The sequence below is a fragment of the Schistocerca piceifrons genome, chromosome 2 (genome assembly GCF_021461385.2).
Source record: "Schistocerca piceifrons isolate TAMUIC-IGC-003096 chromosome 2, iqSchPice1.1, whole genome shotgun sequence".
Classification (NCBI taxonomy): domain Eukaryota; kingdom Metazoa; phylum Arthropoda; class Insecta; order Orthoptera; family Acrididae; genus Schistocerca; species Schistocerca piceifrons.
In genome coordinates, this window is record NC_060139.1 from 593,912,802 (window position 1) to 593,936,934 (window position 24,133).

Here is a 24,133-nt window from a genome sequence, read left to right on the forward strand (position 1 = left end):
TCTAACCCAATCGAAGCATTGTTCGACATTTGAGTAGGAGCGATGCTATTATTCGATGATGGTAACAGGAATTGGTGAACCAAGGTTGAACTGCATGCTAGGTGGGTAACCTTAAGTCTGTAAGTTGTCTTAGTGTCCTGTGGTTAAGTACAGAAACTATAAAACTACAGTGCCGTGTATTGTAATTATTATTGTGTCTCCCAGATTGATTTATGTTTGTTTGTGTCGAAATCATTTAATTGTTAATTTCTTGTTTGAGCTCTGCTTGTAGAACTAAATTGGGTTAAAAACTAAGTTCTGTTTAACTGATCTTGACCTATTGCAAGAAATTTTATGTATATTTGTTAAGCTGAACTCACGAATGCACAACCCCCAGTCCTAATCCAATGACACTGAAATGCTATGTATCCATATATAAATAGTGGCAACTAGAATAGCAACACCGGGAAGGATAGAAAATAATGAAACTTCCGACAGGTTTTTGAGTATGAGATAGTAGGGGACTGGATGTAGAGCTATGGGCTGGTAGTCCAAGAAGCCTGCTGCCAGCGCCGCTCTGTCGAGGCAGTTCTTGCCGAATGACTGTGGGAAACCTGGATGAAAACTGTTGTCTCGCTTGACAAGAGCGTTCTAGTTATTGTGGTCTTCAGTCCTGAGACTGGTTTGATGCAGCTCTCCATGCTACTCTATCCTGTGAAAGCTTATTCATCTCCCAGTACCTACTGCAACCTACATCCTTCTGAATCTGCTTAGTGTATTCATGTCTTGGTCTGCCTCTAATATTTTTACCCTCTACGCTGCCCTCCAATACTAAATTCGTGATTATCTGTCGTTATTTCCACCGCCTCTTTGATCACAGACTCTCAGATCCCTTTGGCACTGTACTGCACTATGACCTGTTCGAAGTTGTCATAAGGTGTGTCCGTCATTGTTTCTCTGTTCTGCAAATTTCATTTAAAGGAACTCTTTTTGTACGTTGCACCCAGTGCCGCATGATAATGCAGAGTGTTTGGTCTATCTTCAACTGACACTGCAACGCCTAGTCGGTTTTAATGGACGGCACCGTAATTTTAATTCTGCTATTATTCGGAAAAACACAGTTCATTTACCCCTCTAGATAGCCTTTTTTTCCGGAGGTATCGAGCAGGAGTTATAGTTCGGTAGTTCAATAGATAGGCTGTTTCTCTCAGATACTCGACCTGTACATCAGGATGGGTAGCACGAAGCTTTAATTTGGCAAAGTCCTACAGCTCCAGAATTACTCTGTGGTGTGATAATTTGGAAATAAACGTTATATACGTTACCCCAAGTTCCACCCCTCCCAAAATGCGAGATACATAGAAACAAATACGAAGTAGGTAGACTAGACATCTCGTCTATGGCGATGTCGTCAGAGTCTGAACACAAGTTTTGATGAGACAGTAAATGTGTAATGGCATTGTCAAGGAACGATTTAATTCCAGAATTCACATGTAATGGCTTAAGGATAAAGACCAGACCCTTACTCCTGCCAAATTGTTGTCCAGTGTCTCCGTATGAGGTACTTTCTCGTTCAGGGATGTGTGTAGCGCACAACATTCCTCGACTTCAGGAATGGAGTAAAACATCTACCAGAAGCTTGTTCAGAATAGTAATGTGTTGATTTCAGTGGAGAGTTCTAGGAATTTGCTACAGTTTCTCGCACGTTCTTATACGGTGTCGAAAACGATTTGTTTTTATAAGTGAACTAGCGACACATTCCGGCTTCATACGGTTATTTACGATGGACGAGTTGTCGGGGTTAGCGGTAATGCCGCCACCGCGCGTGACAATGAATAATAATCAGAGAACAACTTAGACCATTTAAGCAGTGTACGCCAGGGAAGTTCTCAGGAGGCCTGAATATTGTCTGTTCCGTAGTTAATGGCGTTTGGAGTGATTTATCAGGGAAATGAAGGGAGAACATCATGGTTTGTTTGAAATGTTTATAACCAATGTAATAGGATCTACCTGAAAGAGAGAGACAGAGAGAGAGAGAGAGAGAGAGAGAGAGAGAGAGAGAGAGAGAGAGAGATCGTCAGAGACTTACATCTCTTTTTCTTTCTCTTATTGCGTGAATGCACATCCACACTAAGCATTCTGCGCTAATCTCTCCGCATGGTGGTACATCAAAGAGAGGGGAACGCATGCACTCTGTTTGAGTGCAGTGCTTCGCACTTTGCAGAACTGTGCTTCCAAAGAGTTCTTCCATTCACCACTAGATGTCAATGACATTCAACATGCTTTTCACAGCAGCGGAGGTATTTAATTCGTCGTAGTTGAATGAAGTATTTAAAAATTATATACGCATTCCTTCCTCATAAGTCAGTCTATCCATCAGTGAAAACCATATCAATATCCTCCCCTACAGTAGATCCTGATAGAACAGCGACTAAGCACTTCATTTTGTATGTCGATAGGTAGATGATAGAAGAGAGAGAGAAGATAGAACGCAGAAGACGGATAAATGATAAGTAGGCTAATACGGTAGATCGTGTTGCGCTGTGTCAGATGAGGACAACTGCCGGTCCCTCAAGGCAGGAAGAGTGCAATTAATAGTATATTGAAGATGACTTCATACAGGATACCAGTCCCTGTCCTGAAGTTGATAAGTAGGAAGCTTGTCGAAACATTGCTTCAAGGCAGTATTGTTTTTTAGATAATAACACAGGAATATTTCGTCAGTGCAATTCGACTTCAAGTCTTACAATAGCAAATAAACGTAGTCTTTTTTCGAATAAGCATGAGACCACCTTTTGGATCTTGGCGTTGGTACATTGGTTTTACTCACCCGGAGGCGCAGTGCCCCGCTGTTAGGACGACAGAGGCGGAGATCAGCGACCCACCACACATGGCGCCGTAGTCAATGATCAAGGACGCCTGGTGTGGGAACTGGCCGAGTGAGGCTGGGGCGCCATTTACAATGCGGCCAGCAGCCTTTTCAGCCTTTGGGTGTCCAGCTGAAACAGGCGGAAACTGGTCATGGGTTGGCAGTTTAGTTACACACTGAAGGAGGGGTTTGGGAATATGACAAGTTTTTGTTCTGGTTGTATCTATATAATCAGATAAAACTTGCACAAGTCACACAAAATGTACACTGCCCAACTTAAAAAATGAAATATCACGAAGAGGTGCTGGGATGACAATATAGCTTCATACACATAGAAACTATCGGCATGTATGTAAATGACAAGTGGAATGGCCACCAAAGTGAATTAGTATTCTTCGTGTTTGGTATTGTTGGTAGGGTATACAAGAAGCGGGATCAGCATCAGATGCTGAGTGATCACTAAGAAGAACACTGAGATGCTGTATACTCGCGTGAGACACCGTTATGAACAGCTGAAAGAGTTTGAAAGGGATCCTCATTGTTGGTCTCCATTTGGCCGGCTGGTCGAATCGTGTAATGTCTAAATTTGTGGGGCATTGAGGTATGACAGTGACCCGAAATTGGCCTGCAAAGGGTAGGCATACTTGTCTTCAACCCTCTGGTCGACGACTTCTGACCATCTCAAGCGAGGACCAACTTGTGAACCGAGCTGATTGTAACGCCTTCATATCAGCGCCTCCCATCCGAGCACAGGTAATAGACCCCCTCCAACATTCTGTGTCATCCCAGAGGTTTGGTCAGTGACCAGCGATGACCACAACATAGTCATTTGCGTCTGGAGGGGAACCATGCCCAGGAACACCACTTCGTTCAAAATGGTTCAAATGGCTCTGAGCACTATGGGACTTAAATTCTGAGGTCATCAGTCCCCTAGAACTTAGAACTACTTAAACCTAACTAACCTAAGGACATCACACACACCATGCCCGAGGCAGGATTCGAACCTGCGAGCGTAGTGGTCGCGCAGTTCAAGACTGTAGCGCCTAGAACCGCTCGGCCACTCCGGCCACACCACTTCGTCGTCATGGGTTATCTCTCAGGCGACAGTTGCTTGGTGCCAGCTTTCAACAAGACAATGCTCGTTTAAATATGTCATGTGTCACTGTGAACTGTCTGCCTGATGTTGACGTACTACCGTGGCCAGCAGGACCCCCAGATCTGCCCCTGACAGGACATTTGTGGGATTTGCGTGGATGTGCGGACCAGCTTGTCTCTCGGAGAGGATGCAATGGCTTTATGACAACCTTCCCAACAGACTCACTGCTTGCATGCAGGCGAGAGGGGGTGCACCGTCACACTGATACGTGGGCCATACTGACAAGTTCTTTATAAATCGCTCCAACAACATCACAAACCCTCTCAACACATGAAGTTTGAGCTTCTGTCATTTTTTCACGCAGTGTAATTCACTGTTACCGACTTTAGGATCAATGTTTTTCGTGGGTCCAGGACTTATTTGCGGTACATTTTTGTTTGATGTTTTCCCACCGTGCCTAATTGATTGTAATTTCCAGCGCTAACCTGTTTTTCCAATGAATAATTTATTCTCAGTCTGTAAAACAGAAATAGAGACAGTTCGTTATTCATTATAAAATGTAGCAAAAGTAAAAGCTACTTATTCTTTTTTTATTGGTACCTGCAGAAGAATCTCTCTTCCTTTATTTTGTTCTCATTTTCCGTCTCTTATATTCTATGTAATGGATCTTCATCTTCATCGTCTTCTTCCTCATTTGGGGAAAAATAGGGATCCACATGACTGTAATCGGAATCCCAATGTTTTACAACCCCGTCTTGCTTTTCTTCTTGTACTTCCCTCATTCTCAAATACTCTAACACGAATTCATTGACAATCTGACGCATACTGTCTTCTTCATCATTGATTGGTCCTTTCCATCATTCTGAAAATACGATAACGCTTAGGCCACTGGTACTCAAGGCTTACAAAAATAGTTTGCCACGTTCATAGAGCAAACGTATACAGTGAAATGTTTCCCATATATTTTCAGTGCACGAAAATGCTAAAGCATCTAAGCAATGCATATAATCTCTAACACCCGTTGATACTGATGATCCATATTCTTTGCGTAGACAGATTTCTTTAAACTCTAACCATACGCTTATTTGGAGCAGTTCCCTTGCTTTCAACTGCGTTGTTGACTCCAACGAGTATCCACGTCCGTTCCCTCTGGATTCCACTTCCTTGCTGCAATCTTGAAGCTCTTTGTGCGACCCTAACATTCAGTGCCGCCGGATATGGAACAATAATTTGCAACTTGCCACTACAGTATATATTACATATCATTAGTGTTTTAGTTACCAGCCATCAATGTTTTTGTTAATCATCCTTTCGCTATGTAGCTTTTATTTAAGAAAACGTCTACGGTCGCCGTGCACCTAAACGCCACTTGGACTCCGATTGTCGAGCTGTTAACACGTACTGTGGAAATGGCTGACACCGCTTCCCGCTCCCTAACGAGAAACTAGTTGTTCTCCCCATTTTTCACAACATTACAGAAAAAAAATCGGCTATTAAGTTTCTGGAGAACTTGTATTTACTGACATTAAGGGCTTGAGATAAGTGAGATGTTTGGCTTATACGGTGGCGCGGGACAACGGTAACTGGATATTGTACAGACCTTTGGTTCCAGTTGCGGTGGTCTCCTTTTCTTTTTCTTTCTTTTTTGTTTAGTTCGAATATCTACATCTTTTAAATATAAAATGCGTCAAATGTATACTACCTACAACATATCTAATCATCATTTTTTAGAAGTAATGCAAATCTTCTTCTTTCTAATTACCTATCACACGCAAAATTCCAGTTTTCATTGCAAATGTAATTTCTTAACCATCGACATTTTATAAAGAATTGTTAACAATTAAATTTTTGCGAAAAACGTAAATATACTCTTTATCTAGACTACCTTCATTGTTTTATATCACAAATGTGGTCTCACATGAGCCATTAGTTCTAGTACGCCTGGCAGCTTAAATGCATTGTTATTTCTCGCAACAAATCCCTTAATTAGGTTTCAGATCCATTCTATCTGGCTTAAACTGCAGTTTTACGACAGAAACTGTAAAAAAGCAGCATTTGTACGGTGTGCTCGATGCCACGAAAAATATTTTCCATGTTTCTGATGGAAACTAGAACGATATATCATAAAAGACCAGGAGAAAATGTGGCACTTGGGTGGCTTTGAGGATTTTGTTGTTGCTCGCCTCGTTATCAACGTAGCAGATGTCCGTTCCAGCACTGAAATGTATACGCCCGATCATAAATAATACCGTCTGCGGCTTCAATATTCAACGTTTCTGTGAAATCCCTGCGATTTGCTTTTACGTCACAGCTCACTCAGAAAGACTGCTCCTAGTTTAGATTAGCAATTTTCATCACTCTTGTTTTTAATTACAGTACTATGCCAGTTCAAAACGAGGTCATGTTATGTTTTCAGTCTGCAATTGGTCACATCACATTAGGTTTGTGGGACCAACTGGCTAGCCAGTGCTGTAGAAGTTAAATGTACAGGCTAAACTGTCGTCCCATATTATCGCTGAGTCGATGTGCGCATAATGTACAGCATAAAACGTACATATCCTTATTATCGTGTCTGACTGCAGACAGCTTGGCTTCCCCTCCACGTGAAATGAAATCTAATGAGGTGCCAGCAAACTCGGAAGAATACATATTGTAAAGTTTGCATCGGGTTCAATCAAGGTGAACGCATTATAGGCGTGAGCACAACAGACGTTACTGTCGGTTACAAATGTCCTATTTATTGGCTTCGCGAGGGGAATCTTTCCAAGGCGGGAGATATTACTGGACGATAAATAACAACCAGCTAGTGCTAAAATTAGGTAAAGTGCATGAGCGGCAATGAGAGTGGGACAGTACCACAACACGTCCCAGATTATATGATGTATTTTCAGAAATAGAGGAATGGATGCTCGTAACTCATACATAATCTTTTTTTAAGTTCCGTCTATTGACCCGCCTTTTAAATTAATTTATAGTGGCGTACGCCATAATTTTTAAAATACAGTAAAATTTAAAATATCCTCCAGCATCATGTTGTAATTATAAATATTGTCATTGCCATATTTTGTATTACTTGTATTCAGCCGCTTTTGGTAAACATCCGACGTTCTTTTTATCCGAGGTTGTCACTTCCCGGATTATTTCACGGTTTCTTTATATTCAGGACTTCACCTGATGATGTAACTAACGTTACCTGTCGTGCATTTGAAATAAGGCAACCATGCAACTGCAGATGTGCTTTTATTCGTCAAACAAATCCAATACAGACATGATTCTCTATCCGACACAACTAACAAATGGTACAAATGGCTCTGAGCACTATGGGACTTAACTTCTAAGGTCATCAGTCCCCTATAACTTAGAACTACTTAAACCTAACTAACCTAAGGACATGACACACATCCATGCCCGAGGCAGGATTCGAACCTGCGACCGTAGCGGCCACGACACAACTAACAAGCATTCGTACATTAAGTGACATTGTTAGAGAAAAACACAAATGGAACCTGGTGAATTAAGTAGCGATTAAAGTATCCTGGAGGGAACTTAGGTAATATTTAGGTAGTGCAAAAATTGAAATGGCTCCAAGCACTATGGGACTTAACATCTGAGGTCATCAGTCCCCTAGACTTAGAACTACTTAAACCTAACTAACCTAAGGACATCACACACATCCATGCCCGAGGCAGGATTCGAACCTGCGACCGTAGCGGCCACGACACAACTAACAGGCATTCGTACATTAAGTGACATTGTTAGAGAAAAACACAAATGGAACCTGGTGAATTAAGTAGCGATTACAGTACCCTGGAGGGAACTTAGGTAATATTTAGGTAGTGCAAAAATTGAAATGGCTCCAAGCACTATGGGACTTAACATCTGAGGTCATCAGTCCCCTAGACTTAGAACTACTTAAACCTAACTAACCTAAGGACAACACACACATCCATGCCAGAGGCAGGATTCGAACCTGCGACCGTAGCAGCAGCGCGGTTCTGCATTGAAGCGCTTACAACCACTCGGCCATTAGGAAGTGCAGCGAGGTGATACAAGTCATGCGACAGCGATGTGCACATATATACAGATGGCGGTAGTACAACGTGCAGAAGGTATTGGGGGAGATGTCATTTACACTCAAGCGATTCATGTGAAAAGGCTTCCGACGTGATTATGGCCGCATGACAGAAGTAACAAATTTCGAAAGCGGAATGTTAGTTGCAGCTAGACGCATCGGACGTTCCATTCCTGAAATCGTCAGGGAAGTAAATATTCCGAGATCCACAGTGTTAAAGTGTGACGAGAATACCAAACTTCAGGCTTTGGCTCTCACCATGGACAGCGCAGTGGCTGACGGCCTTCACTTAAGGACCGAGAACAGTAGCGTTTGCATAGAGTGGTCAGTGCTAGCAGACAAGCAACAATGTGTGAAATTTGCGCAGAAATTAATGTGGGACACACGACGAACGTTTTTGTTAGGGCAGTGCGGCGAAATGTGGCGTTGTTGGGTTATGGCAGCAGTCGACTGATTCGAGAGCCTTCTACAACAGTGTGACATCGCCTGCAGCGCCTCTCCTGGGCTCGTCATCATATAGGTTGGTGCGGTTCGAGTATGGTACAGGCTCGACGAAACCATGGACCCAGGTTGTCAGTAAGGCACAGTGGAAGCGATGGTGGTTCCACAGTAGTATAGGCTGTGTTTGCATGGAGTGGACTGCGTCCTCTGCCGCAACTCAATCTATCATTGACTATAAACGGTTATATTCCCCTACTTGGAGACCACTTGCAGCCATACATAGACTTCACATACCCAAAGAACGATGGAATTTTCATGGATGACAATGCCCTACGTCACCAGGCCACAGTTGTTCGCGACTGGTGTGAAGAACATTCTGGACAACTCGGGCGAATGATTTGGCGACTTAGAATTCCCGACATGAACCCCATAGAATATTTATAGCATAATAGAGAGATCAGTACGTGGACAAAATCCTGCACTGTCAACTCTTTCGCAATTATGAATGGCTATGGAGGCAGTATAGCTCAATATTTATTCATTGGACTTACAACGATTTGTTGCTTCACTACGCTGGGCAACACGATATTAGGAGGTACCGAATGAGTCACCTCACTGTAGAGACACATTAAGAGAATGTCCAAGTGTTGTACGTGCAAGTGCTGATTCATCGACGCAATAATTAATTCCTGCTCAGAAGACGACCAGAAACCGCGATATGTAGTAACAACGTGGCATCTATGGCAGACCGAGCAGAATGAATGATAGCTTTGAGAACAATGTGAGTCTCCGACCAAGAGCAAGCTGTGGGACTGGGCTGGCGGATCCGTTAAATCCCGCTGGTTAATCTCAGAGGGGTTGCTGATGATGGCGCTAGCTCGCCCGTCATCCATTCTAATGGCTGACGCACGTGGATGCGGAATAGTTAGGGGCTGCTATGGGTTGCCTAGAACTCCGGTCCTAGAGAAGTGGCGGTGTTGCGCTTCACTACCGTAGGTCATAGACATATAATTCTGCGACAGGGCCAGCCAGAAGTACGTAACTTCCTTAACCCTGAGCTGCCCTAGTGGTAAAGATCAAAAACTGCCAGTTACTCATGTAATGCTAGACTAGTGGAGATGTTCAACAAATGAAGGACCAGTCTGTAAGAGTTTTGGGTGTTTTTCTTTCTTATATGACATTCAATTTAAGCAGTTACATATCTTGAGGCGAATACTTAGTTCCAGTTGTATACAACTTCCTGTTGCTTTGTGGAAATACGACCCGCAGAGCATTCCAAGTGGCATATACTCCTTCTCAATCCTATGTGATATTGATCCGACACACATGAGTGATATAGCAGAATCGGTTGCATTACGAGTGTTCTGTAAGTAATATACTTCGAAGGCTAACTGCAGTTTCCCTATATTCTATCAATGAACTGAAGTCTAACACCTGTTTTACTTACAACTGAGCCTATACGACGATTTTTTTTAACAACTCGCAAACTGTTACGCCCATATATTTGTATGAGTTTATTGGTTCCGATCATGAGTCATTGATAGTGCACAGGATCTGGTAAAAAGTCCTCCCGTATTTCAAATATGGATACAAACAAAGATAGAAAGATACGGAGTTTTATTTGTGAACAACAAATACTATGCCATTTTAAGTTAGTACGTGTCGTCTTCCATTGCTGACACATTAAGGAAGCCATAAGGAGCTGTCCATTTTCGTGTCATTTCCTGTGTAATGGCAGCTATTTCCTGGGTGATTGCCTCCTTCCGTGCTTGCAGAGTTGTGGGTATATGTCTGTGCACTTCAGCCTCCAAGTGTCCACAAAGGAAAAAAAGAATTAGAAAGTAATAAATCAGGTGACGTAGGGGGCAGGCGATTTCTCCTCAAGAAGAGAGAAGGCGCCTGCTGAAAATGGCATGTACGCTACTGATCGATACCTCGTCCACATCAGTAACCCCATGAAAACTCACACAGTGGCCTCTGCAAAAACAAGAGGTCTTTTTGCCGCACCATATTTTTATACTACCTGTTCCCATTTTGTGAAATTCCCAATTTCAACGTTCTGAACATTTAAGGTTCCGATTTTAGCACAGCTTTGAAATCTTATTAATATCTGACATGATTTTGTGCGGCATTTTCCACACTGTACTTTATTAAAGGTAAGTATATCATCTACATAAATCTGAGATAACTATTAAATTTGACTGCCAGGTAATTAATATAACAATATTAACACTAATGGTTTCCAAGCACTTCCCTGCGGCATGCTTGGAGTTCTACGTCTGTAGATGACTGTCCTGTTAAGGTAACATGATGTGCCCTCCATACTAACAAATTCTCAAAAAATGTTCAAATGTGTGTGAAATCTTATGGGACTAAAATGCGTAGGTCATCAGTCCCTAAGCTTACACACTACTTAACCTAAATTATCCTAAGGACAAACACACACAGTCATGCTCGAGGGAGGACTCGAATCTCCGCCTTGACCAGCTGCACAGTCCATGACTGCCGCGCCTTAGACCAACAAATTCTCAAACAAGACACGAGTTTCACTTTATATCCTATACAATCGCAATTTCGTTATTAACTGCTTGTGTAGTAATGAGAAAGAAGCATTTCTGAATTCAAGAAACACTGCATTTGCCTTCATCCATGGCTATCCGTATGTTATGTAAGAAGGGCGCATTCCGAGTTGACGAAGATGCCACCTGTATTAATCGGTAACTAAAAGAAACATTTAACCTAACAGCCAAATAAGCACAGAGTTTTCAGTTGATGGTGGACAAGAGATCAATCGTCTCGGGGAGATCTTACGATGTAGTTCCTGAAGGAGATGAATTTTTTCCGTTCTCAATGACCGAACGCGCTTACGACGTCATACCGCAGCGTCAAGTACGTAGTAAAACAATAGTACGACTTATCCATTCCCCACACTTCTTATATTATCATTTTGTAAGCGTTGTCCAGAGTTTGTTTGTTTTTTGTCAGTTTCTTCTTACATATGTCGCAGAAAATCCTTGCTCCACATTGTGTTCACTGTTGTACTTTTGTTTCTATCAAGGGCCTGTCATCATAGCACATGTCTCTAGTTGTGAGGATAGAGCCCCCAGCTTTTACTTATAGTACTATAGGCACCAGGATACTACACATGTGCCGCAGAGGCATGACACACTGTATTTTCCGCTCAGAGGACCTGGCGGAAATAACAACTGATCGATAATGTAGGGAGGCAGGTAGCAGCGTGCGAAGATTCTACAGTTATTTCATGGGTACTTTGTATGAGACCTTGGACATGAAAAACACGTATGCAAAGAACGTTTGCTAGAATGACCACGCAGAAAAGACTTAAAGGAGATTTTATGTACTGAACTAGTGTATATGCAGATAATTTTAAAATTTATGTTAGTTTCAACAAATATGATTTAGAACATCGTATCATTTCTGAACAGATAGATGTACAATAGCTAAATAATGATAGGCACAATATGGAGTTAAGCAATGACACACAATTTGCGACGTATGACTCTGCTGCTACGAGAAATACGTATTCTATGATACGCGGATTTAAAGGTCGCCAATAAGTAAGCAACCAGTTATAAAATGTCACGGATTCGAGGATTAAGTAAGAGTGAATTAAATACTGCTATGAAACATAATTTTTCTCTGGTACTCGTACATTATAGAGATACTTACGCAAAAGTGGCTTTGTCTTCACCATAGGTGTAAGATTGCGCTGTAGCGTCGCATACTGGGGCAGCGCCTGTCAACAAAGGAGTGTTATACATTTTTGTTGATATCGTGTTCAGCAAAACCACACGTCGAAAATACGTCATCATCTATATCTGTATCTATACTAATAATGATGCTGTAAACCCGTTGTGGCTGTCTCTTTATTTTAAAGACAAATTTTAGTGGTGTTTTCACAGGTAACTTGAGCGTGGACTGCGGCTACATACAGGTTATGTTCTGTCAAATCAGATCAAGAAAAAATATCGTAATTTAATATCTGTAACTATACTAATAATGATGCTGTAAAACCGTTGTGGCTGTCTCTCTATTTTAAAGACGAATTTTAGTGGGGCTTTCACTGGTAGCTTGAGCTTAGACTGCGGCTACATACAGGCAATGTTCTGTCAAATCGGATCAAGAAAAAATATCGTTATTTAAGGTGCAGTAAATGCAAAAGGGTGTTTGTCTGTTACTTTTCCACGACTTAAGCGCTGATTCGATTTTGATTATATTTGGTACAGAGATAGCTTGAACGCCATGGAAGAACGCAGGATACTATAAAAAAAGTGTGTAATTTAAGAAATTTATTGATTTGAGGAATATTAAGTGAATTAGGAGAAAATATTTGCTCTTTGAAAAAGCTGTTGAATCTTTGACTTGTGAACTTTATCGTACTTGAGAAAATGCTTTTTTTGGTTGGTTCAATGTAACGTAGACAATGCTTGCACAATCTTCAATGTTTTTAATCCGTGCTGTACCATAATATGCGCGAAAGTATCTGAGTTATGGTTTCACGACTAAACTGCTGAACCATAAAATGTGATATAGAGACAGCTTTAATCTCGAGGAAGAGCACAGGATATTTTAGAAAATAAAAAAAGCCTGCACCTAAAATGATGAAATAACGGATGGAACATGCCTGCACCACTCAGCAACAATGCTGTATGCGTGCAGCCTTGTTGTGAACTGGAGTAGCGGATGTGATGGAGGGAGGGGGATTGGGGACGGCGTGTATGGCACACATCCTGAGCTAAACTTACCCAAACAAGCAGACACGTGAGGGCAGCTGAGGTTATTTCATGTACAGTAGCTTACTCACCATCACTCATCCTAACAAAACTACTGATATGCAAGCACAGGCAGAGGAAACAGCTAGTTTTCAAGTAATCAACTAAGGCAAAAAAAATGGTTCAAATCGCTCTGAGCACTATGGGACTCAACTGCTGAGGTCATTAGTCCCCTAGAACTTAGAACTAGTTAAACCTAACTAACCTAAGGACATCACAAACATCCATGCCCGAGGTAGGATTCGAACCTGCGACTGTAGCGGTCTTGCGGTTCCAGACTGCAGCGCCTTTAACTGCACGGCCACTTCGGCCGGCCAACTAAGGCAGCAAATTATTTCATGTATTAATACTGAACTAGAATCGACCAAGATCCGGTCTGTGGTGACAAATTATTTTACAATTTGTTGCGAGTTACATGCATTACCAATCTACATGTCCATAAACAACCAGAATTAATGAAGTTAAAACAGTAATCACTATGAGTAAATTGTCCACACAAAATCATTGAAATTGATGTGGTTGGTTCTTCACTTTGTATTACCAGATAAATCTTCAAAGGATGTGAAGCTCCACACAAACATGAGGGAGCCTAAAGTAACTGAAATTAATACGGTACTGAAGCTGTCATGAAGTAATAATAGCAGATCTAATGTACAAAACGTATTAACAAGTGCGGAATGGCAGTGATTGTGGATACCCAGTCGAAACTGCGTCTTTTAGGGGAGCAAAGGGCCTGCAATGCTCAGAACATTTCCTTCAGGCTCTTGATTGATGGAAATCATGAAATGTAATTAAACAGAATTACTCAATTATAAAATGGGAGAGCGGGGATTGCACCTTTGCCTGCATGAAAGATGCAATATGATTAGTTAGGACATATGCTTAAAAACATTCAATAGAAACAAAGCATTCATGAAATAGGTGTTATGTTGTGAAAATTATGACAACATATGAAATGGTTTACATTACAAATGTTGTTAGTGTGCATATAAAGTCTGTAAGCTCTCATTCAGTTCTCTTAGCACTGATGTGCTTCTAAAGTTATTCAACTACCTGAATCACTACATTCTAACAAATCATTTGCGATAGAATTCATAGTTTATTCACACAATTTGCTGCTAAGAAACAGTGAAATTTATTGGAGAAGTTTGAAAAATTAAAATAATAAGAGCAATAAAATTTTCGGAAATTATTGAACGTGTTAAAAATTGTACCACATTCAGAAATACTCGATAATTACATATTACATTGTCGCTGTAGATTCACGCATGTTTCCATTCTTTATCATAGACATTGATTCTGGACTTTGTACACAAAAAAGCCTGCTCTCTTCATATGATGTGGTATTTTAATATTTAGAATGTGAATTACTTCAGGAAGTTGGAGAAAAAAGATAAAAAAATTGCATTATATGTGACCGAACTAGAAAAAGGATAATACTTCCTTAAGCTAAGCTACATTTTCTCTTACTTAAGACTTTTAAATTAAATTCGTAAAGTATAGATCAGTATTTGCAGTTCTGGCTTAGATGAACAAAATTCTATAGTCATAGATGTTTCCTAGCAAGCACATTAGCTCTTTGAGAAATTTATATTATTTGACAAACTGCCTATTGGCTTCTGTCTCGGGTTCTTTGGCCGACGTTCATCTAATAATTTTTCTGACGTTTCGCCAGCACGAGTGGCTGGCAGTGTCAAAGCTTCACCCTCCATTGCCGGCAATGGAGGGTGAAGCTTTGACAATGCCAGCCACTCGTGCTGGCGAAACGTCAGAAAAATCATTAGATGAACGTCGGCCGAAGAACCCGAGACAGAAGTCAATAGGCAGTTTGTCAACAAGTGGCCACGAAAGCCTTAACAAGTTTTATATCATTTGATGCACTGTGTATCTTTGAACTCTATGTTTTTATGGAACTGCGTATTTTGCATATTTTGACAGATTCTTATTATTATGATTATCACGTAAGTATGATTTATGTGACATTAACCAGTGAATCTCAATGTAGTTCATTCAAAATTCCACGAATCTTATTGCGAAGTTACGTTGATTATGAGATTATCAGTTAGGATAGCTAATAAATAACTTGGGAGTATAAATCAAACCCTGTTATAAAAAATATACCAGGTATAACCTTAACCATTGTCAAATCGACGTATTTCAGCACAGCTGATCAGTACACAACTGGCTTTTCGACTACAGTGTAATCTTCTATTGTCTAATTGTTTCAACCAGTCTACATAAGCTCTGATGTAAGTTTGGTGGTAAGATTGCTTAAAAGCAGTAAATGCATTGACGGTAGCCTCAGAACAATCTACACAATGTTCAAAATCGCCATTGAATGACTCAGTCCGTTTGCTGCACTTATAGTATATGTGCTAACGTGACTGCAACACATTTTACCTGGACGGCAGCGGCCACTGCAAAAAGCAATATAGCCAACGCGTTCATTGTGGTCTTCCACCCACACCTATGAGTATCAGACGCATCGCTCCGTTTTATACTCGATATTGTGCAGACTTGTTGACAAATGAGTTATCAAATTCAGATTCAGATTTCAAGATAAAGCTAACAAAACGGACTTTGAAACTCTCAGAGGGCTCTGATATCTGTAAAATTGGAAAGATAACAGTGATTTCCAAATAACAGGTCGTGGTACAGGATCGAAAGAACAAGGTGTGATTTACTGGTTTAGCACACAGTCGACAGCATTGTTATTTGATATGCATTTGCTATGATTGAGAGAAACCGTGGAGCATCCTGATTGGGGCAGCCCGACGGGGATTTGAAACCGGCTCCTCCCTAATAAGCAAACAATGCATTAAGCAGCCTAATCTACGTGCAGAAACAATTTATATTACCTACCAAATAATTTAAGCAACCAGAGTGGCAGGAGCATAGGAATAAGGGTATGTGACAGAGTATGTGATGTTATGTTGTAAGAAGTGTGTATTTCTATTGTCTATTGTCAAATCACAAGTAATGAAAGATGTTTATATTTTTATTATTAGGATTAAGTAGGAATAATTAATATTTGTCATGTTGGAAATAATTGTGGTTGCAGGGAATGTCTGCACCAAAGTATTGTTAACATAATTTTAAAAAGGACGGAGAAACCGCATATGGATACATTTTAACAAAAGAGCGGGAAAGACCGCGCATTGATACATTTTGTAATGGTAGCAGGGATTGTCTGCACCAGAAAGCGTTGTTGGCAGGTGAGACCGCACTTTAGCGTTCGTACGAAGTCAGTAGTAAGCGAGAAGTGAAGCGAGTCAGTAGCAGGTCTGAAGCGAGAGGTTGAGAGGAGCAGTGTGGCTGCCAGCCACTAGCTATGATTTACAAGAGGTTGTAAACGGATGTACAGTGACATCAGCTAACTATTATAATAAGAGGAACTAATATTATTGAATTAATTTTTTGAGAAACTCAAGACTACTGAAGGTATGTTTGCGCATTGCTAGTTGTAAGATTATTGTAAAAAGTAAGTCCCATTTGAACGTCTGTAAAATCATTTCATGCAGAATATACGAGGGCAGTTCAATAAGTAATGCAACACATTTTTTTTCTCGGCCAGTTTTGGTTGAAAAAACCGGAAATTTCTTGTGGAATATTTTCAAACATTCCCGCTTCGTCTCGTATAGTTTCATTGACTTCCGACAGGTGGCAGCGCTGTACGGAGCTGTTAAAATGGCGTCTGTAACGGATGTGCGTTGCAAACAATGGGCAGTGATCGAGTTTCTTTTGGCGGAAAACCAGGGCATCTCAGATATTCATAGGCGCTTGCAGAATGTCTACGGTGATCTGGCAGTGGACAAAAGCGCGGTGAGTCGTTGGGCAAAGCGTGTGTCATCATCGCCGCAAGGTCAAGCAAGACTGTCTGATCTCCCGCGTGCGGGCCGGCCGTGCACAGCTGTGACTCCTGCAATGGCGGAGCGTGCGAACACACCCGTTCGAGATGATCGACGGATCACCATCAAACAACTCAGTGCTCAACTTGACATCTCTGTTGGTAGTGCTGTCACAATTGTTCACCAGTTGGGATATTCAAAGGTTTGTTCCCGCTGGGTCCCTCGTTGTCTAACCGAACACCATAAAGAGCAAAGGAGAACCATCTGTGCGGAATTGCTTGCTCGTCATGTGGCTGAGGGTGACAATTTCTTGTCAAAGATTGTTACAGGCGATGAAACATGGGTTCATCACTTCGAACCTGAAACAAAACGGCAATCAATGGAGTGGCGCCACACCCACTCCCCTACCAAGAAAAAGTTTAAAGCCATACCCTCAGCCGGTAAAGTCATGGTTACAGTCTTCTGGGACGCTGAAGGGGTTATTCTGATCGATGTCCTTCCCCATGGTCAAACGATCAACTCTGAAGTGTATTATGCTACTCTTCAGAAATTGAAGAAACGACTTCAGCGTGTTTGTAGGCACAAAAATCTGAACGAACTTCTCCTTCTTCATGACAACGCAAGACCTCACACAAGTCTTCGCACCCGAGAGGAGCTCACAAAACTTCAGTGGACTGTTCTTCCTCATGCACCCTACAGCCCCGATCTCGCACCGTCGGATTTCCATATGTTTGGCCCAATGAAGGACGCAATCCGTGGGAGGCACTACGCGGATGATGAAGAAGTTATTGATGCAGTACGACGTTGGCTCCGACATCGACCAGTGGAATGGTACCGTGCAGGCATTCAGGCCCTCATTTCAAGGCGGCGTAAGGCCGTAGCATTGAATGAAGATTACGTTGAAAAATAGTGTTGTGTAGCTATAAGATTGGGGAATAACCTGGTGTATTTCAATGCTGAATAAAACAACCCATGTTTCAGAAAAAAAATGTGTTGCATTACTTATTGAACTGCCCTCGTAATTAACTTTTGCCAGCAATATTGCATTTCTAATTATAATCCATCCCAAAAACCATCAACATAAAACTTTGCAAAATTTTATTGTTGTCAAGAAAAAGTTTAACTATGAATTACGTAACTTCAGTCAAATTAATTAAAGAATAACGTCAGCTTTGCTATTAAAGAATAACGTCAGCTTTGGTGATAAATATAGCCACTTATTATGAAAGCCCACCAGCAAATAATAGAGTATAGTAAAACAGAGTAAGTATATTCATGTCGCAGTTCGATGTAGTGGTCAGATGGCGATCCAGTAACAGTAAAAAAGGTAAGGAACAGTTTTGGGTTATTGCAGATAACGACTGAGGGCCACACGACGACGACACATTCTATGTTTTGTCGAAATAATCCGAAAACCACTTTTAAAAAGCAGCAATTAAATTTGTATGCGTAGATTGAGAAAGAGAATAAATTTCAAAGGGAAGATTTCATTTGTTATTATTAAGCAAGAGATAGAAATCCTAAGGAAAGGTTTCATAGTATATTGTAAAAGGGAAGGTTATCAATAACAAAATAGATATAGAGGAGACTGGAAGGTTTCACTTGGCGACATCCTATCGGTAAGACTCATTAATTCTCAGCCTATCGGCAATTCTGTTTGCTCTATTGATTCTTCGTTGAAAAGTGTTTGTTAAGTGTTGAATCCGCTTTAAACAGTGATATATTTTTCTGCGTGTGCTTATTATAGACCATGCCTCACAGAATAATTACTCGTTCTCAAAGTGATAAAATTGTAGAAAATACTGACGAGAATTTCTTTTCAGGAATAGACAGAATTAATACGTGTGAAAAACCCCGATAGTGAAACATTAGGTGAACAGACATTCGAGAGTAGTAATAATATGGAATCTTTTGACGAACAATCAACTTCAGATATGCCAACTGATAATACGACATTAGTGCAAAATAATTTCTTTTTAAATACAACAGACGCTACACAGCCACAAATTTCAGTAACGAAACCACTATAATGCAATCAGTGTGACTCCACTACGTGCCGAAACCGATTCAAACGGTACACAGCTACACAATATGCGTAACAGATACCACAGTTTTATTGACAAAAATTCCGAAGCCACAGAAGAGGTGACACGATTACAATCGTCTGAGGATGTTCAAATGAACACAGATGTACAACCTTTAACAACGAATACAAATACACACAGAAGTCAATCCGAAACGGATCCAATAATGGCATTTTTGCTACAAATGAGACAAGACATGAATTAAAACTTTAACAGAAGGGCACAAGAATCAGCAGACCTAAAAAACGAAATCAAGGCAGAACGCACACACACAGATCAGAAATTAGACAAAATGTACCAAAATCTAAAACACGAAATCAAAGCAGAAATTCAAGCAGTCGCTGAAAAATCAAACCAAGAATTACACGTCAAGATTCAAGAAATACCAGATAAACAAGAAGCATTCGCGGTAAGCATACGAGAAACAATGACAGAGAACTTTTATAAACAAAACGCTCACATTGATGAACGTTTTAACAATCACACAGAAAACTGTTTGACAATAAACAGCGACAGGACGACAAAAAGAAAGTGTTTGCTCAGGGAAAAACTTACGTGGACAATTACATACACTCGATTTCGGAAGAAATCTAAACGGTTAAGGAGACAAATATTCAAATATAAGAGAGGCTCACGAAAATCCAATCACATACAACTGAGTCGAAAATTTCTACACACACTGAAATCCAGAATATTAGGGATAAATTAACAGGAGAAGTTCTGACACTAACTGACAAAATGGAACACATAGAAATCAATCAAGACTCAGAAAATTTGAAAGCAGATTTTAAGAAAGTAACCAAAAGTAATCGTAAATTACGAAACGAATTGACAGAAAAGGTCAACGAACTCACTACAAGAATCGACCTGTTAGGTACTACCAATGACAGTAAATCAGATGACACTACACCAGTCTCAGGTCAATAGATTTCTGATAGTAAAGATACGCAAATTACAAATGTGCAACAAACAATCGCAGACCTAGAATCACGTAATAATTTGTTACATCCGAAAATCAATTCTTTACAGCAAAGGATAGCTGACACACAAGAAACAACTGCAAACAATCAATTCCAACATAACACACACGATTACGACATGCTTCAGATGCACAATACATATAATGTCGGTAGGCTTCAGAGAGTAAGAGACCTTAACCAGGCAGAAAGACACACGAATTCATATTCACAACATTATGAAAATAATTACAAACAAAGACATGACGGTTTCGACCACAAGCATTTCCTTTCAGTGAGAAAGTTTAAAACATTTAAAAACGACAGGACGCAAATACATCCACTGGACTGGATCCAACAATTCAATGCGGCACTCCCACCATGATGGCCAGTTCAACATAAGCTAGAATTTATTATTAGTTTTCCTGAAGGGGTATCAGCGAGAAGAATGCGGCCAATTGCTAGACGGTGTTTTTCAGTAGAAGCATTCCAGGAAGCATTTCTAGCAGCATATTGGTCAGATATCACACAGAGTAGCATTAAATATCTGCCAAATTTCGAGAATTCTACTTTCCCAACAATCACACAATTTTTCGAGAATATGGTTGAACAAAACCAATACCTCAATGAGCCATACGGTCAAGCCACATTAATACAGCTGTGTATTTCAAAACTCCCCAGAGCATTAAAAGTGTCATTATTAACAGGCCAGCAAAAGGACAGCGTGTACTCATTTAGAGACATCCTGCAATTGCTAGAGGTACACCAGGCAGATTATGCGTTTGTTAATAAGAACTCTTCATGACATAACGCAAACCAGACAAGCAATACTAATTTTGAACAAACACGATTTGGCAATAACAATCATAATAAACGCTTTCTCAGTGAAAATGAAAACCTTAATCGAGAATACACACAGGGATTCAATGAACAGCAGTATAATAACAATGTACATTACAATTCAAGACAACAACAAAGCCATCCAAATAACACGCCACATATACGACAGGAAATGCCGAACCGGTCAAACTTTCACATGACTCACCTCCAAGAAAATGCAACAGGTGCAAACAATTACATGGGTCAGCCGCAAAATACACAAAACGAACGAAGACAGCCTTTTCAGAGAAACACTCGTGCCTTACCGTATAATCACAGTTATGACGACAGAAGGAGAGAAAACGAACATTGACCGCAAAGGGCATTTTACAATGATAATTTTCATAGAAATTAAAAAAGTGCACAACAACCAAGTTATCGTATGAATGTACCAGACACAAGATTTCATCCGTCACCTACCGCTAATAATCAAAACGGTAGAACAGTACAGCTCATAGAAAACACACAACACTCCCCGACAGAAAATGAAGTGTCAGAACATTTATGACTAGAGATAGCCTGTGATGAATCTCTAAATGACGACACTATGGATAAGGACAGAGAAAAGATAACGATAGAGAATGCCATTACATTCGATGATGTGCGAGACACATTGTTACACGAAAAACCGATCATGCAGAAAACTATATGCCACCCAATAAGCCAGATAAATTTAAAGCCACAAAATATTTTAGCAATAATTGATTCAGGTTCACCAATGTGCGTAATTAACGAAGACACATTTAACAGATGTAATAGCAATAATGATATTACCCAGTATTCTCATTACACAAAACTTAAGTTAAGGGAGCATTTCGAGGAAAAATCATTGAAGTCAAAACACAGACAAAATTAACGTTTGTTTTTGCAGGGCAAACTTCCCACAGTTGGATAGTTCCACATTTAACAACTGATATAATATTAGGAATGAATTTTCTCGTACAGTACAATGCTGAGATTGACTTTAAATTGTCATGCCTAACATTGCAGAAGGAAGACAGTGAAGTGGTAGTGAGATTTCAAAACACAATATCCTCAGAAGAACAAAATTTGCACAGGATCGAGATTATTGCAGATTCTAAGGATAACGATTGTTACCTCACACTATACACGAATACACATAATAACGATGTGGCAGAGGAACAGGAGTATAATGTACTAGAGAGGGTAAAATTGAACCAGCAGCAAGCCAATATATAAATCCATTACACATCGTTGAAAAGAAGGATGGACCACTCCGTTTGGTTTTAGATTCACGTGAGGTTAATAAAATAATCATTACACAAACTGACCGACCACAGACGTTAGAAGAGTTAATGCAAAAGTTTCATGGCACCTCTATATATACCACCCTTGATCTCAAATCAGGTTTATGGCAAATCCAGTTGCATCCAAATTGCCGAAAGTATACGGCATTCCTTTGCTTTGGTGAATGTTACCAATTTTGTAAACTTCCGTTTGGACTAACTATTTCGTCTGCAGCCCTTATCCGAGGCATGAATACAATTCTCCCACAGGATCTTAAAAACAAAATTACTGCGTATGTAGATGACATTCTAATTGCAGCAGAAAACTGGGGACAGCACGACCACACCCTTCAACAATTACTGAATACATTCGAGCAGAACAGTGTAACTATAAACCTCCATAAATCTGAATTTCGAAAAGCCTCAATAAAATTTCTAGGTCATATCATTTCACAAACAAGTATTGCACCAGACTCCGACAAATTGCAAGCATTGAAAGATATCAACGTGCCAACAAATAAGAAGGAACTTCGGAGCTTTTGAGGCCTTATTAATTATTTTAGAAAATTCATTCATTATAAAGCATTAGACGCACCCTTGCTATACCAGCTCACAAGTAAAAACACAATTTGGTCATGGAATGAAGATACTGAAGCTGAACTCAAGAATTTGAAAGAAGCGTTACTAAGAGCACGTTTGTTATTGCATCCTGACCCAACACATAACTTTTCCATTCCAACAGATAGTTCAACTACAGCACTAGGAGTACATATTTTCCGGGTAGTAGAGGAGGACGATAAGACAATCGTTAAACATATATTGTTTGCAAGCAGGATACTTTCTCCAGCAGAGCGCAATTACTCTTTAACAGAATTAGAGACGCTATGTGTAGTATGGGCATTTAAGAGATTACGTCATTATCTATATGGAAAAGACACCACAGTATATACCGATCACCGAGCAATCCAGTTTTTATTACCAGTAAAACTTACGCATGATAGATTAAGCCGTTGGAAATTATATCCACAAGAGTTCGACTTCACTATTTTACACATTCCAGGCACGCAGAATATTGTTGCCGACGCACTGTCGAGACCTATTCAGCATAAACGACTAGAGAAAGAAAATACCTTCTGCCACAACAACCATAGTATTATGCATATCAAACAAGTAGCTTTCGAAAACTTTGTATCATCAGTATTACAGGACATAGAGAGAGAACAGCAGAAAGTTGAAACACTAAAAGAGATTGTAACGCTTTGGCGAGACAAGAGCAACGCAAAATCAGACATAATTACGCTATACATCAAAATATTCTGTTTATTCGCTCGTACCCAGACGGCAACAATTGGCTTTTATGCATTCCAGAAGGGATCAGAAACAAATTGATATGGTATACGCACCTAAGCTATGCACATTACGGAGGTAGGAAATGCTTTCTAATTCTTCGACAAAATTGTCACTTCAACAATATGGAAAAACACATTCGTTAAGTTATAGCATCCTGCAAGATATGTCAGAAAGCTAAATCATCTACAGTATCACATGTTCCACCACTGTATCCCATGATACCGGTTAACTTAAGACACATGGCAGCAGTAGATCTTTTCGGTCAAATCCCCAGAACAAGTAAAGGTTATAGTTATATTCTAGTAACCGTAGAACTGACATCCAAATTTGTAACATTTTCTCCACTAAGGAAAGCAACAGCTAGATCAGTATCAAGAGCATTTGTAAGAGATTTTCTATCAATAGTAGGACATGTACATAAGGTTATTTCAGATAATGGACCACAGTTTTGGTCAGACATATGGAAACAAATGTTAGAGAGTAAGAACATAACACCAATTTACATATCAAGATATCACA

General features: G+C 40.2%; 1 protein-coding gene across 1 annotated transcript in view; it reads right to left on the reverse strand.

Moving 5' to 3' along the window:
* Positions 1-24,133, reverse strand: part of LOC124775624 (brachyurin-like) — a 97,826-nt gene that overhangs the window by 51,538 nt on the left and 22,155 nt on the right. Inside the window, exon 2 of the mRNA XM_047250453.1 lies at positions 2,810-2,978. Within this exon, the coding sequence (XP_047106409.1) occupies positions 2,810-2,978 (169 nt within the window). The remainder of the gene's footprint in view (positions 1-2,809; positions 2,979-24,133) is intronic.